Source organism: Dendrobium catenatum, unplaced genomic scaffold (genome assembly GCF_001605985.2).
Source record: "Dendrobium catenatum unplaced genomic scaffold, ASM160598v2 fragScaff_scaffold_1639, whole genome shotgun sequence".
In the NCBI taxonomy this organism is placed as follows: domain Eukaryota; kingdom Viridiplantae; phylum Streptophyta; class Magnoliopsida; order Asparagales; family Orchidaceae; genus Dendrobium; species Dendrobium catenatum.
The window spans coordinates 254,314-269,841 of NW_021320101.1; the positions used below are offsets into that span (position 1 = coordinate 254,314).

The following is a 15,528-nucleotide window of genomic DNA, read 5'->3' on the forward strand; positions in this document are numbered from 1 at the left end:
TTAAAAAGCAATAAAAAGCCGTCCCAAACGAAGCCTTAGTTGCTCTAAACTTTATCTAGTTGGTCTAATCTAATACAAAATTTTTAATTTTTGTATAAAAAGTTACTTTAGGAAGCAGTAACAAAGCCGTCCTAAATAAAATCTTAATTAATAGATCATTAAAAATATATATGATAGGTTTTTTCATATTTGCCAACATTAGACATATTTGAAATTATATATGGAAACTTTTTTATTATTAATACCAAATGGACTGTATTCAAAATACTGAAAATAGTTTGCAACTTTTTTTTTGTAACACTTGACAGAGGTCATTCATAATTTTAAAATCCTTTAAAGTAAGGCTTTGAAAAGTCTTTTTTATTGTTTTAAAAAAAAAAAAAAAAAACTTAAGATGCCAGCGATTTGTAGCTTTTTTTTATTGTTTTTAAAACAGATTTTAGTAAAAAATTAAAATTTTTAAATAAAATTCTATTTTAAAAAATAATAAAAGAATCATCCCAATAAAGCCTAAAAGATTTGAGTTGGAGTAAATCTCTTATAATTTATTGATAGGATTATTTCTCAAAGCCAAACTTTAAAGAGGGAAATACCGTTTCTTTTTTTTTTTTTTTTCTTGCTGATTTTGCAAGGGTTTAGGGCACTTGAAGCTTTGGCTTTGGCCATGGCGGGATCAGCGCAGCTGTGCTTATTTTGTCAGATCGCTCGCTCTTCGACTTCCACTCATCTTCTCTACACAGTCTGAACTCGAGTCACTTGCCTTTTTTTTTAATTTTTTTTTTACCTTTTCTAATTTGATTTTTTATCTTTCTTTCTTCTTTGCTTTAAAGTAAGAGCTGCTCACCTTCTGTGGCTTTGATTCAGGATGATCAAGTCAGTGCATTCCCCGATATCAATCCGTCAGCCTTTAGGTGATCAATCTATTCGATTGTTAGTCAGTCTTCTTATTTTTAAACCATTTTCAATCTATCCGCGTTTAGTTAATTCATTCTATTCATACGGCGATTGATTTGATTATGTTCTTACTTCCATAACCATTTTTATTTCTTTTTTCTGTTCAATTGGTGATTTGGTAGGCATTACCTTGTCATACCTAAAAACCACATTCCTACTGTTAACCATCTCCTCAGGAGGGCCGAAGATTATCAGTTAGGTACTTTTGCTCCTGATTTATTATGTTAAGTGATTTATATGTCATGAAAGTGAATTTCTCTTGAATTGTGTATTAATGGAATCTTCAACATCTTTGATGTTTTCAGTTAGTCATATGTTGGATGTTGGACGAAGTCTTCTTCGACAAGATGCCCCCGAATCTAAGTTATATAGGTATCAAGCACGATGCTTTCTACATTTTTTTGACTAAATTATCTCGTGGTCAGTTTGGATTTTGAAGTTGATCTAGAACCTTAGCCAATATGCTTAAGTTTTCATTTATTCCTTAATTGTTATTTTTCAGCATGATATAAAAAACTAGAGGTCCCCAGTTCAAGTTCTTGGTGTTTTCTGTATATTTTTTGGCATGACTATGATATGGTGTCTCTTGTATATTTTTTAACATGACTATGATATGTTTGCTCTAGAGCTAGCCACTGAAGCTCACTGGTGGCTTCATTTTCAAGATTTACATGACACTTCAATGCACATCATGTAGGTTTATTTTTTACCTTTTTAAGAGTTTTGTTTGCTCGCACATGAATTATAATGCTAAATTTTGGTAATTGCTTTTAATTACAATCATACTTAGGTAGGTCTTGCAGTGGAGAAATCCAGACCTTTAAGTAGGTTCAATGCACACATAATTTTCTTGTTTGCTTGTGTTCATAATGCACGAAAAGGAGGTAATGTAGTTTTGTTCGCATTTGTTACCGAGCTACTTTTATACTATTTTTATTCGATTATGGGTATTTTTCTTGACTAATTTTTTCACCTTTTAGTGTTTTTTTTTACTCTTTAATCCTATTATTTATGTTTCAGAAGACCTATTTTTGCTCTTAAAAAGTTTGTGTGAAATTTGACAGTGCTCCCCGTGTGGGGAAGTAGAAGAAATCCATCCCGCCACATTAATAAAGGCATTTTGGGTGTGATGTGTGTGACGTAATAGATTAAAAAATTCACCCCATCATACCAACAAAAGTGTTTATGGGCAAATTCAAGTTCATTTGTATGCAATATTTTGATTAAATATGATGTGGAGGAGCTGCAAAATTTTCTAACCTTCCCCCTACTGAGATTTGGGAGAGAAAAGGAAAGCAAGATGGAGCAATAATGAAGAAACAGAGAGGCAAAGGAGAAGGAGAGGGCTCAACATGGCTGTGCGGGAGGGAAGAAAAGGAGGGGAAGGGGGTTGGGAGAAGGGTTTTAAATGTCTTTTTTTTATTATTTTTTAATTTGGGGTTGGTCGACCCGTATTAATTTTTGGTTGGCACCAGATTCAGTGTCTGTAATGAACATAGGGGTGATAGATGATTTCCCTATATCTTATTTATTTGTATTTCTATGCAAGGACTTTTCCCCTTTTGATTTACATGAGGAAGTTTATTGACGCCCCTAGCAACATTTAAGGATGAAATTTGATGCCCCTTAAGATTATATTTTTTTATATTTAAAATTGGGTGGTGTGTGTGGGAATACTCCTTTTTGCACTAATGCGGGTTTGAAATTGCCACATCCATAACTTCATTTCTTAATTAAATAGACAAAATTTTTATTATATAAATTATAAATATATACATATATACCTATTATTATTATTATTTGTTATCATTATTTATTTTTTTAAGAGGAAGTATCTTGGTGTATGCTTTTTGCTGATGATATTCTTCTTGTTGATAAGACTAGAGAGGGAGTTGAAGCTAAACTTGAATTATGGAGGTCAAACTTAGATTCTAAAGGTTTTCGCTTGAGTAGATCTAAAAATGAATATATATATAGTGTAATTTTAGTAATAATAGACCTAGTGGAGGGATTGTGATGGGCAATCGAGTCATTAATAAGAGTGCACGTTTTAGATATCTCGGATATATTGTTCAGAGTGATGGGGAAATAGATGGGGAGGAATGCATCAGGCTTGTTTTGTGATAGAAAAGCCCCCCTTAAACTTAAGCGAAAATTCTATAAGATGGTGGTGAGACCTGCAATGCTTTGTGGTGCAGAATGTTGGCAATTAAAAGAGAAGCATAATACTAAGTTAAGTGTTGCAGATATGAGGATGTTCAGGTGGATGAGTGGATTTACCCTTAGAGACATGATACAAAATGAGCATATATGTGAAAAGGTTGGAGTAGATCCAATGGAAGATAAAATTAAAGTGAGTCACCTAAAATGGTTTGGTCACATAAAATGACGGCCTTCCGATGACCCGATTAGGATAGTAGAGGTATTAAATTTTACTTATACTAAAAAAGGTAGACCTAAAAAGACTTTGTTAGAAAATATTAGAAATGATCTTTCTTTTTTAGATTTAAATGAGAAATTGATTTTTAACATGACACAATGGAGAAAAAGGATTCATCTAGCCGACTTTACGTAGTGGGCAAAGGCTTGATGTTGTTGTTGTTATATTATTTATTTTTTTAAGGATGATGTGTGTGCCTATATGCTTGTGTGCACATGCATATGTGAGTTTAAGAGGTTAGTGGGTACTGGATAGTAAGTAATTTTATATCAGAGCCAAGTTGCATTTGAAGCAATAATTGAGTTTATGCTAATTGGAGAATCTTGGATGAGAGGAAGAATCACTTCCTCTTGAGCTTCTTGAGAGAGAGGAGAGGGAGATATTAGAAATCTAAAATGGATTTCAATATTTCGCTTTTGGCTTCAATGCCTTATTACTAGCTTATTGTGTCTATTTATAGATACTAAATAGTAGCTCAAAGGGCTACAAAAGATCCTAAACAAAGTAACATAAATTTTATAAAGAAAATTAATTAAAGAAAGTATATTGGTAAATCTTGGACCAATCATAACAAACTCCACCTTAATCCTAGATTTACGAAACATCCATGTATTCATATGCTGCCTCAACTATGTTGGCCTCGTCATTGGGCCTAACTCCCTTTCACTTCAATAGATCTGGGCAATTTCTTTTGAAGTGTCCTTTCTTACGACAATGCAATCATCTCTTACTGGACTCACGTCTTCCCCTTGCTACAAGAATGTCGCCAACGCTTACATCTTTGTCCTCATTCCTACGCTGCAATTGTTTGGACACGAAGACTAACTTTACCTCTGTCATAGTTAACGCTTGCTTGCCATATAGTAATATATCCACTATATTTTCATATGACTTCGACAAAGAACTTAGGAAGATAATACCTTGGTCTTCTTTCTCAATCCTTACATCTACATTCTTAAGATCAAAGATTAGTTTATTAAATTCATCAATATGTTTCTTCAAATCTTTACAATGGAAGCATTTCTTACTAAACGGTTGGCCAATGATCTTTTCAGGTATAGGGACTCCAGTTTCTCCCAGACTTATATGGCAGAACCTTCTTCAACTACTTTCCTTAAGACTTCATCGCCGAGTGATAACAAGATTGCACTATGTGCCTTCAACTGTGTTTTCTTTTCCCATGCTCGATCAGTTACGACAACAAGATCTTCTCTGGAAATTGCCTCGGAAGTTCCTTGATGAACAAGGAGAGCTTTCATCTTGATTCTCCAGAATCCAAAGTCGTTATCTCCGGTAAACTTGTCGATTTTGAACTTTTGCATAGACATGTTCAAGAATTGTAGCAAGAATTCCCTCGGTCGTTATTTGCCGTTCGAATCAGACTGTAAGAACTGCACCCGAGCAACAAAACCGCAACCCACCTTAGTTCACCTACGGCTTCCCCTGCCGCATTGCGTCCCATGCAGCCAGTCTCGAGCACTGCTCCTGTCGTGCCTAACTAGCACCCTTCTGTGCCCAGCTAGCCCGCACACCTATCTCCATGCTTCGCCCGTCTGCTCCGTTAGCTCCAATATCGTTCGCAACCTGTGATCTGCTCGCTTGCGTAAGCCTCTTCCCGTGTGTTCCTCTGACCCTGTGCATACCGTGACCCCATGCGAACCTTAACCCCACGAAACCCCCACATGGCAGTGCATTTCTCTGTTCGTGTGTCTCTACTGTGTGTCCTACTTGAGCATATGCCTTTGCCAGCGTTTCTTCCCTGTGTTGCCAAGCGTGCGACCAACGACCCATTCAGTGCTTCGTGTTCAACCTGTGCCCCACATGGCTCGTTCTGTGCTCAGCCCGCACGACTTGCTCCTATGAGACCAGGCTCCATTCTACGACCCGTCGCTCCCAACACGCGCTCGCCCAGCCTTCATCCCTGATCACCTCCACCTCACTCGGTTGCCTCCAACAGGCTCTGATTACCACTTGTAGAATCTTGGATGAGAGGAAGAAGCACTTCCTCTTGAGCTTATTGAGAGAGAGGAGAGAGGGAAGGGGAGAGAGAGATCTGAAAATATGAAATGGATTTCTATATTTCGCTTTTGAGTTCAATGCCTTATTACAAGCTTATTGTGTTTATTTATAGACACTAAATGTTAGCTCAAAGGGCTACACAAGATTTTAAACAAAGTAACATAAACTCTACAAAGAAAACTAACTAAAGAAAGTACACAGGTAAATCTTGGACCAATCATAACACTAATAATACAACTTAATTGTCGATAGCAAGGTTGTGAAAACCGGACCGGACAATGAACCGAAAGAAGAAGAGGTTTGCGGTCGAACCGGGGTCAAACTGGATGATGTAATAAATACAACAACAACAACAACAACAACATCAAGCCTTTATCCCACTACGTGGGGTCGGCTACATGAATCCTTTTTCTCCATTGTGTCCTATTAAAAGCCAAATTCTCGTTTAAATCTAATAAAGAAAGGTCATTCCTAATATTTTCTAACCAAGTCTTTTTAGGTCTACCCCTACCTTTCTTAACACAAGTCAAATCTAATACCTTTACTCTCTTAACTGGGTCGTCGGAAGGCCGCCTTTTTATGTGACCAAACCATCTAAGGCAACTCTCTCTAATCTTATCTTCTACTGGAGCTACTCCAACCTTTTCACGTATATGCTCATTTCGTATCCTATCTCTAAGGGTAAAGCCACTCATCCATCTAAGCATCCTCATCTCTGCCACACTTAACTTAGTATTATGCTTCTCTTTTAATGGCCAACATTCGGCACCATAAAGCATTGCAGGCCTCACTACCATCTTATAGAATTTTCCCTTAAGTTTGAGGGGTACATTTCTATCACATAACAAGCCCGATGCATTCCGCCACTTCAACCATCCAACTTGAATTCTGCTGATAATATCCCCATCTATTTCACCATCACTCTGAACAATAGATCCAAGATACCTAAAACGTGTACTCTTATTAATGACTTGATCGTCCAAAGTCACAATCCCCTCACTAGGACTATTACTGCTAAAATTACACTCCATATATTCCGTTTTAGATCTACTCAAGCGAAAACCTTTAGACTCTAAGGTTGACCTCCATAATTCAAGTTTACCTTCAACTCCCTCTCTAGTCTTATCAACAAGAAGAATATCATCAGCAAAAAGCATACACCAAGGTACATCAAATATATAAAAAATAAATGGATAAAAAATAAAAATTAAATATTATCAACTAAAAAAATAAATATTATTCATATTATAAAGATTAATTAAAAAACCATTAAAAAAAGATGTTTTGCACTTTTGCTTTGTGTAGTGTATACATGAAATCAAAGAGAGCTTTTTGTTTTGTATGATTTAGTCCTACATCACTTGTGAAGTTTTGGTTTGTATAGTTTATATAGCTTTTTGTTTTAACTTGTGATAGGAGCTCATATAGAGTAGTTGAGCCATGTGGGAATATTGCAAGTAATATTTAATCATAGTCTTTAATACTTATTTAAGGTTTTAAAATATAATATTTATATTAATTGATTAAGTTAAACATTTATTTAATATTAAATGATTTATTTAATTATTTAAATAAAAAAGTTTGAACCGGCCGGTTTTAGAAAATCGGGACTGGTTCGCCGGTTTCCGGTTGAACCGGCGGTTCAAACCGGTTCTGGCCGGTTCGATTCACAGCCGGTTTTTAAGGCTGAACCGGACCGACCTTCAGACTGGTTCGCGGTTAAACTGGTCGGACCGGCTGGTCCGGTCTGATTTTTAAAACGTTGATCGATAGTGACTTGCCTTGAAATGAGTAATTTTTGCTGATGCATTATCTTCCCTACCAACACAAGTAATGCAACATAAGAAATTCATTTATTTATCCTATATTGGATCATATTTTTTGTAGGTTTAGCATGTCTGCTTTGCTGTAATTCATGTTTCTTTTGCCATTTTGCAGATTTGGATTTCATCAACCTCCATTCAACAGTGTCAATCATCTCCATCTTCATTGTTTTGCATTACCTTTTATCCCAAGGTATTGTCCACTTTGTCCATCCTCCTGCCACATGATCGAAACTGGTTTAAGAAAACATTTTATTTGAAGTTCTTCTTATTTTAACTGCTAATAGTTTTAGCAGATGGAAACATCTAAAATACTTGTCTTTGGGGCCACTTGGGGGATTCCTTGAAGCTGAGAAGCTTCTGGAGAGGATTAGACCGTTGTAACCATCACATTTGTAATTTCATATATAACGATGTACTTTATTAATTGGCATGCTTCCTTCTTACATTTTTCATTTCATAAAATTGTGTCCTTATTAATACTGATCATTTAGTTAATGTTCAAAAAGGATCAGTAAAGGTCGGCAAAATTTGTGGAATTATATTGGTTGTATTGGGCTTGCTCAGCCAACAACCCTCCAAGAAAACAAAATTGAATCATTTATTTAATATACATTTTGAAGCATTTGTAATGCCTAAGAAAGCAAAATTAGCCGAAGTTTCCTTTTTTTGCCTTTTCAAATGTCAGATATTCATGACACAACTTCAATTATTAATACTTTTTTAGCACTCACAAGGTTTAGCTATGCCTATTTATGTTTTACTTTGTATTCAAATATTGTCTTTTAAAATACTTTTCTCTTTTTCTTATTATATTTTTTTCCTTTATATTTTTCATGGATTTATTGCCTGCATTTATTATCATTCTACATAAAACATTGTATTTGTCATTAGCAATTTTCCTTGTCTGTTTTGACTTTTAAGGAGGTAATCTCCTGATTCTTCCATTTAGTTAGGAGTTTGAATTTACTATTTTTTATTCTAAATAGAACTCTTTGATGAAATGGAACATATAGAACTTCAACATATAAATTTGAGATTTTAGATGATTCTGATGGACCGGTTCACCCTAAACCGGTCTGGCCTGGACCCGTGCGGGTCTACAGGCGGAGGGGAGAGGGGCGGGCGGTCCGGTTGGACCAAGGGGCCCCATCCACTTAAGTGGGGGCATTTTGGGGAGGGAGAAATTGTGTGTTGGTATGAAGGGAGCCATTAGGGTTTAGTGGGGATCATTATGAAAAGTGTATTCTCTCTCTTATTTTCTCCTTAGCCTCCTTCTTGCTCTTTTCTAGGGTTTTCTTGTGGGAGATCTTGTCCTTCTCAAAGTGGACAAACTTATCTTGTTTTCTCTTGGTTTTCTTATGTAAAGGTTTTTGCTTTTCATCTCAACCCTCTTGTGATTGTTCTTCTTTGGTTTTGGTGGAGAAATTCCTCTTTTTGGGGGGAAATTAGGGCAAAACCGAAATTGTCAAAACCTAAGGTGTTCCTCCTCTCTACTCACCGTTTTCACAAACACACACTCTCTCCCTCTTTCTTGCTCTCTGTCTAACGGTTGCAATATGAAATGGCAGTAATATCGACTCTACTCCCTCATTCCTCTCAAGTTTCCGACATAAACTTAGAACCACCAGACAAGGGTGCGTCCTGTGCAATAGGATTTCATCTTTGGAAGCTTTCAGGTAATAGAAATCTGTCCAAAATAATGACTACAAATTTCAGCTGTTTGGATAGTTATTTCAGGAGACTGAAGAATTGAGCTGGAAGAAACTTCATATGGGCTTGTCCATATATTCCATGTAACTTTTATATCTAAGATTCTAGGATCATTTGACCAATCTTTGCTTCCTTGAGTCATTGGTTTTTAAATCATATTTGGTATCAAAGATAAATTATGCTTGTTGAAGGAAAAAAAAAAAATTGAAGAAAACCGAACCCCACACTGATCCGAACACCTTAATACGAGCCAAGAGGCTGATCCAATCTCAAATCAAGCCGGAAAATCTACTGTCACAACAAATGCTAGATGGATTGAAATCATAAGGGAAATCCTAAGGGATTTTCATTAGTTCATGGCTTTGCAACAATGACAAACCATGATAAATCGTGTTAATTCACTTATGAGGGAAATTATGAGACAAACGTCGCCAATCCAGTTGGAAAAAATATTTTTAGGTGGCGAGTGTATGGTGAGCAAGTTCATCTATCAAGGTTTTTGATACGCCCTGGGGTTTCACAACTTCGGTTTTGCCCTAATTCCCCTCAAAAGAGGAGAATCTCTCCACCAAAACCAAGGAGAAACAATCACAAAAGAAATGAGATGAAGAACAAGAACCTTTGTATTTGAAATCCAAAAGAAAACAAGATAAGTTTGTCCACTTCGAGAAGGACAAGGTCTCCCACAAGAAACCCTAGAGAAAAACAAGAAGAAAACTAGAAAGAGACTTCACTTAGCATAATCCCAAAAACTGAACCCTAATCCCCCCCTTCATACCACTCCAACTTCTTAACTCCTCCCTAATTTACCCCTCCCAATCCACCCTCCATCTCCCCTCAACATTCCGCTCCCCCCCCCTTTCAGCTGTTTGATCAAAAGGTGGGCCCAAGGGGCCCACCGTGGCTTCCCCCCTGCTCCCCTCGGGTTCGCCCGCCCTCCCTCTCCGGTTGTAGACCCGCTCGGGTCTGGGCGGATGGACCGGGTGAACCGGTCCATCAGTTTTCACATAGAACTCCAACTTCCATTCAAGGTTGACATCAAGCTCAAGGTGCTGATATATAACGAGATTGTAGACTTTGAGAAGTTCAATGGCTGATTCAAGCATCTTGCTATTTTTCTTTATAAGGTACAACCATGTTAAGAAGATAAACTTCACCAAGTTGAAGTTATCTGGCCACATGATATAACGTGGAAAGTGGAAATAAGGAGCTATTTTTTTAGTAAGGATGACTAGGAGTAAATTCAAATTCGCTCTAAAGAAGGAATTCTCTCCATCGACCAAAAGCGAGTTATCTCTATTCAATGGTAGAGGATGAGGTAAGGATTCAAGTAGCTAGGGATGTGAATCTATCTTTTGTATTATCAATGTGTTTTTTGATGCAATGGAAACTACTGAAATTAAGTTAAAAAATATAATATTTCAGACTCCAACAGCTGATAGAAAAGGGCACCTGCTATCGCCCCTCCTTCCCATCTCTTAGTTTTCTTCATAAATTGAAAATCACCAGACAAGGGAGCGGCCCACGCAACGAGATTTCATCTTTGAAAAGATTCAGTTAATAGAAATCTCTTCAGGGCCGTGAATTAAATGTTTGGACAGCAAATTGCAATCGTTGGGAGAGTAAATTCAACAAAGAGAAGAAAGAAGGAAAACAGATCTATCTGCAGGCTTGTCAATAATTCCCCGCCTCTTGCATCCAATACTTGGATCGTTTGGCCAATCTTTGGTTAATTGAATTATTGGGTTTTGGATAAAATACTAGCTCATAATCATAGATTGTTAAGCTTGAAGTCTACTTGTTAGCTTAAACTCTGCTCAGACCTAGTTTGTTTTGTAATTCTGCTCTTTGTCAATGCCGTTATGTCCTTGGTTTCTACTTGTTTTTGTTTCTGGCAGTAGATGTCATAGTTGGCACTGAGTAATTTGTTTTGGACGTAGAAATGAGTTGCCTGTATTGTATATGAAACAACAATAATAAGGTCTTGTCACGTTCCTATTTCTAGCCACAATATTCATCATGTAATTTACGCACTCTATGCTCATCATCTGTCGTTTTAAATTCTGCAAACATTCTTCTCCCAAAAGTTACTCCTGGCCTTGATCTCTACAGTAATCTTTGTCGGCTTGTATGCTTTTATCTAACATTAATAGATCTTCATTTTATCGCCCTTATCAGTTCCTCAACCGAATCCACTTTCAACCAGGTTTTTGGGGTAAACAAAAGTACTCCATTTTAACTAGCATTTTTCAAATTAATGTGAGCTGGTGAATGTTTACCTTGGATTCTGGCAAAAAATGGTAAATTTTAGCAATGAAGATCTGACCTAAATTATGTTCTATGAAGCTTGCGTACTTGTTTTCCAGAAAGTGTGTCCCTGATGCCTTGGCAATCTATCTTAACCTAAAATATAGCTTAAATTGCTCAATCTTTGGACTACATGGCATCTAAGTTTGAGGTAATTTTATCCACGTAAATCAAATTCTTCCACGTTTAGCTCAAAACTAATATAGTACTTAAAACTACATTTGATTAGCAAACCTAATTGATGAGGATATACAAACCAAGCTCATTTCATTCCTAACTTGATTTGAGCTCAACTTGGCTCATAAAGTTTGATTTAAGCTTGAACTAGAGTTCAAACTGCAATCAAGGCTAGTATATAAGAATTATATAAAGAAGCTGCAAGTAGGGAGGTAGGAGGGATTTTAATTTGGGTGAAGTTTGGTGTTTGCTTGTGTAGAAAAATGTCACGACCCCAAAAATTTGACCGATTCAAGCTGTAGAAATTCATTATGGATGTCATGTTGGAACTGACTTGTTGGGGATTGCTGAGAGATGGCGGGAATCAACCACTTATTTAAGAGGCACTTGACATCAAGAATACACCTTCGACTTGGTGCCCAAGTAACCCATTGGGTTAAGAGTTGGCACCCAAATTTATTGTGGAGATTTGTCCATAGCTTGTATACCTCACAGATGATATACAAGTAAACAAAATGAAAAATGCACATTCCCATCACAATTTCTTTTAATTAAAAATTCATTAAAAGTTTTTGATACAAGTCTAAGGTTGGTGCTCTACAAATGCGGCCTATATAGAAAACAAAAGAAAATGTTTGAAATAACCTTGAAATCTGTCGAGAAAAATCTAATAAATTTTTCCACCCGTTGGATTGTTGTCGACAATTACAATACCAAACAGTTGAGCATAGTTATTGACTTGCTTCTTTTTAGCTCTCTGCCATCCCATCTTGTGTTGACCTGATACATAGGGAGATATCAAGTATGAGAAATACAAAGTGAAATACAATGGCATAACATTCATAGACTAAGGTGTCAGGACAAAATAACTTAACAGCTAAACAATGAAAACATTTTTTAGCTTTAAGGCCCTTGGCATAGAGTAGTGGTGGCAATAACAGTGGTAATTGGCAATCTTAAAGACACCAGCACTAACAATGGTGTCAAGATGATTATATACTTAAATTTCCTTTGTTGCAGCTTTGGGAAGATAACTGGTAGGAAATACTTGACTTCGCAAGTAATCCTATCGGATTTACTTGAGTTCGCAAGCAACCCTAACAATAATTGGTTCAAAACAGCGAGAAAAATAAGAAAAACTTGGACAAATCAATCTAGAAACGATAGATTGTGATAGTGGAAACAAAGCAAAGCAAAACTCAAAGCAAGATACAATTGATCCTCAATTCGGGAGGAGGCTCGTCTCTCCAAATCTCTATATTGTAGATCTAGAGCCCAAGACACCAAGGAACTCTCCAGAAGAACAACTCAAATAATGCATGCCCTAACCCTATCTTCTCATCCTCTTTAAATACCATCCTTTCTAATAAAAAAGCTTCCTAATATAATTTTATTTCAAATTGCCCTCATGCATGAACCGCCCCTCTCTCAAGTTGCCGCCCAAGGAGGTGGGACCCACCCGCTTAAGCGGTGGGTTTAAAATGAGGCGGCTTAGCCCGCCTCCTGTACGTCTGAACCAGCCCCTCCTGGGCCGGTTTTTGCTGATTCATAACAATAACTAAAGGGCTGATTGTAATAAAACTACAATTATGGGTTTATAGCTCCTACTTCACGTGCAAGCACGAATTTCTAGTGTTGGTCGCTACCGAGTTGTTAAATCTTATTGTAGCAGAGTGTTCGATAGGGCTTCAATGCCCACAATTACTTTTTCTAGTTGGCTGTAGACCTTTTATATAAAGTGATTGGGAGACAACTTCTAGTGAGGTCAGGCGGCGGCTCATAACGCCTAGTTTCTTTCCACATTGTGTCTCCTATGCATTGCTTTTCCTAACAACTTTGGACACCAATCAATCACTCTCCCCATGTTGATAGGCAATTCCCAACAGTTGCTAAGGTAATATGTTGCCGGGCAAACTGACTTGGCACCCGAACCTTGTGGAAAATTATTACGTGCGGCATCCGGATTCATCAGGAGGCGAATCCGGACGCGCCATGTCACCCGGGGCCCAGTGCATCCGGGTGATGTGGTGCGTCCGGATTCGCCTCCGGACGGTCCGGAGACCGCACATAATAATCTCTCCAACGTTGTTGGGTGGGAAGTTGGCACTGAACGTGTCGGATTTTTTTACCTGTTGAGACTTGTGTTTCAGCAGGTCATCTTCTAAGCCTTTATCCTTTGGAGGGAGCTTGTTGAATCGTCTTATCTGCTTGATTGAGCACATCATCTTGTGGTTTCAATTTATTTGTGTGGTGAAGGAAGATGGTAATCGTGAAATGATGATTAAAAATAAACACTATATGTTGGATTATGGTTAAAAGTAGTTTATTTATTTAATGTGAACCCTTCCAGTATTTGTATTTGAGAATACATCTGACCCCTACTATATATAGGACCCGACTTATGGAGATTTAAATTCAAGAGCTAAGTCATTGGTAGCACAAGCTTGACATGCTTATTGCTCAACAGATCAATTTAACATTTTTCTTTCCTAGAATAAGCTAATTATGTCATCATATACCCCAATTCCCTGAAGTTGTTCATTGCTGCTTGTTTAAGCAATCCAGCAGGTAGGGTGGGCTAACACAGCAATCCTCTCTGCAAGCTAATTTTTAACACCCCAAGCGTTGTTGTATCCATCCCCACCTTCTCATTCTCTTTCTCTTGAGGTATTTGCTATAAGGAGGTTTGCGCAGTCCTTGCCTTCATAAAAATGACCATAGAATGGTGCTCCCTCATAGCCAGCGGTCAAAATTCTTCACACCCCATTACTTGTAAATAGAATTTTAGGTTTCGTTTGGAACGGCTTTCTTACTGTTTCTTAAAACAGCTTTCTATTTAATTTTTATACTAAAAAAATATTTTAAGAAGTAGCAAGAAAGCCGTCCCAAACGAAACCTTAATATTGTCTAATAGAGGTTTTATATATTACAAAGGCTCTTTGGGCTTTTTTATCTTATGACTTCAGTGCTGGATTATAGAGCTGCAGCTCCTCTGGCAGATCAGATTGAAATCAGTATGGAGTGCGGTATATCATGTTGTTTGTCATATTAGCCTTATTCCGACTATTTTGAGTTGGCTTTATGAATCCTCCTTTGCTAATTTTGCTCATTCCTATTAATTGATTCATGTTATTTTTACTATACTTTATCGAACGACTTTTCTTACAAGTGCTATTCCATTACCTTTGTTCTCTCTTTTCTTCATATTTCTTCAGCATTCATATCCATGGATGGACATGCAGTGGAAATAAATATTCATGAAGGTAACTTTCATGATATTGGTTCTCTTGATAACTGAACTGTTATATATATCTCGTGATGTTTCAGGCTTCATCTACTGCATCTTTTCTGTTTATCTTTTGAAAAAATAGCTTTGTTTGTTGACTGCTCAGCATTAGGCTTCATTTTGGATAGCTTTTTTATAATTTTTTAAAATATCTTTTTAGTACAACAAATTTTTTACTAAAAAACTTGTTTTAAAAACAATAAAAAAACCATCCCAATCGAAGTCGTAGGTTTCATTTGGGACGGTTTTCTTACTGCTTCTTAAAGCAATTTTTTAGTATAAAATTTTAAATTTTTAAAATAAAAAGTTGTTTTAAAAAGCAATAAAAAAGCTGTCCTAAACGAAGCAGTTGTCGGATAAGAAAAGTAAAATTTTAGATAACCTTGTCTTCATGCACATAATTTGGCAAGCCAAAGAGGCTATGCCCAGGGTGTCTTGAAGGGCAAATTATTGCATCCGGTCACCTGACATGTGAACATCCAATTCGGACACGCCACCTCACCCGGATGCACTGGGCCCCAGTGTTTTTGAGTGACGTGGCGCATTTTTATTGGTGTCCGGATGAATTCGGACACCGGACACAATAATTTCCGCCGTGAAGACTTGAATACAGAAGTATTCCATGTATATGTTGTCAATGAACGCTATAATTTTGCGATGTAACAATGAGCCAGCATGACTGTAATGCCAATTGCCAAATTGAAGCACGCTTATAAGAGTATATTATATTTTTATTAGAGAATAATCAGATTTGAATTTATTTTATTCAAAATTCAAAACAATGTGAATAAATTTATGATGCACAGCTA

At 36.9% G+C, this 15,528-nt stretch overlaps 1 protein-coding gene and 1 long non-coding RNA gene across 4 annotated transcripts; both read left to right on the forward strand.

The window, feature by feature from the left end:
• The first annotated feature begins 555 nt into the window (after nt 1-555).
• Nucleotides 556-7,966, forward strand: LOC110110645 (bifunctional adenosine 5'-phosphosulfate phosphorylase/adenylylsulfatase HINT4). Of its 3 annotated transcripts, none has more exons than XM_028701152.1 (6): nt 556-739; nt 865-911; nt 1,077-1,153; nt 1,264-1,326; nt 7,352-7,429; nt 7,524-7,966. In XM_028701152.1, the coding sequence occupies exons 1-6, from the start codon at nt 665-667 to the stop codon at nt 7,544-7,546; spliced, it is 363 nt and encodes a 120-aa protein (XP_028556985.1). In that variant the 5' UTR covers nt 556-664; the 3' UTR covers nt 7,547-7,966. The 3 variants fall into 3 exon arrangements, with proteins under 3 accessions (XP_028556985.1, XP_020697886.1, XP_020697888.1); XM_020842227.2 differs by having other exon boundaries at nt 1,260-1,326; nt 7,524-7,696; XM_020842229.2 differs by having other exon boundaries at nt 1,260-1,326; nt 7,533-7,696.
• A 1,855-nt stretch (nt 7,967-9,821) lies between these two features.
• LOC114581304 lies at nt 9,822-10,945 on the forward strand. The gene is made up of 2 exons (XR_003703190.1): nt 9,822-10,267; nt 10,375-10,945. It is a non-coding gene; the product is annotated as an uncharacterized LOC114581304 (long non-coding RNA).
• The last annotated feature ends 4,583 nt before the right edge of the window (nt 10,946-15,528 follow it).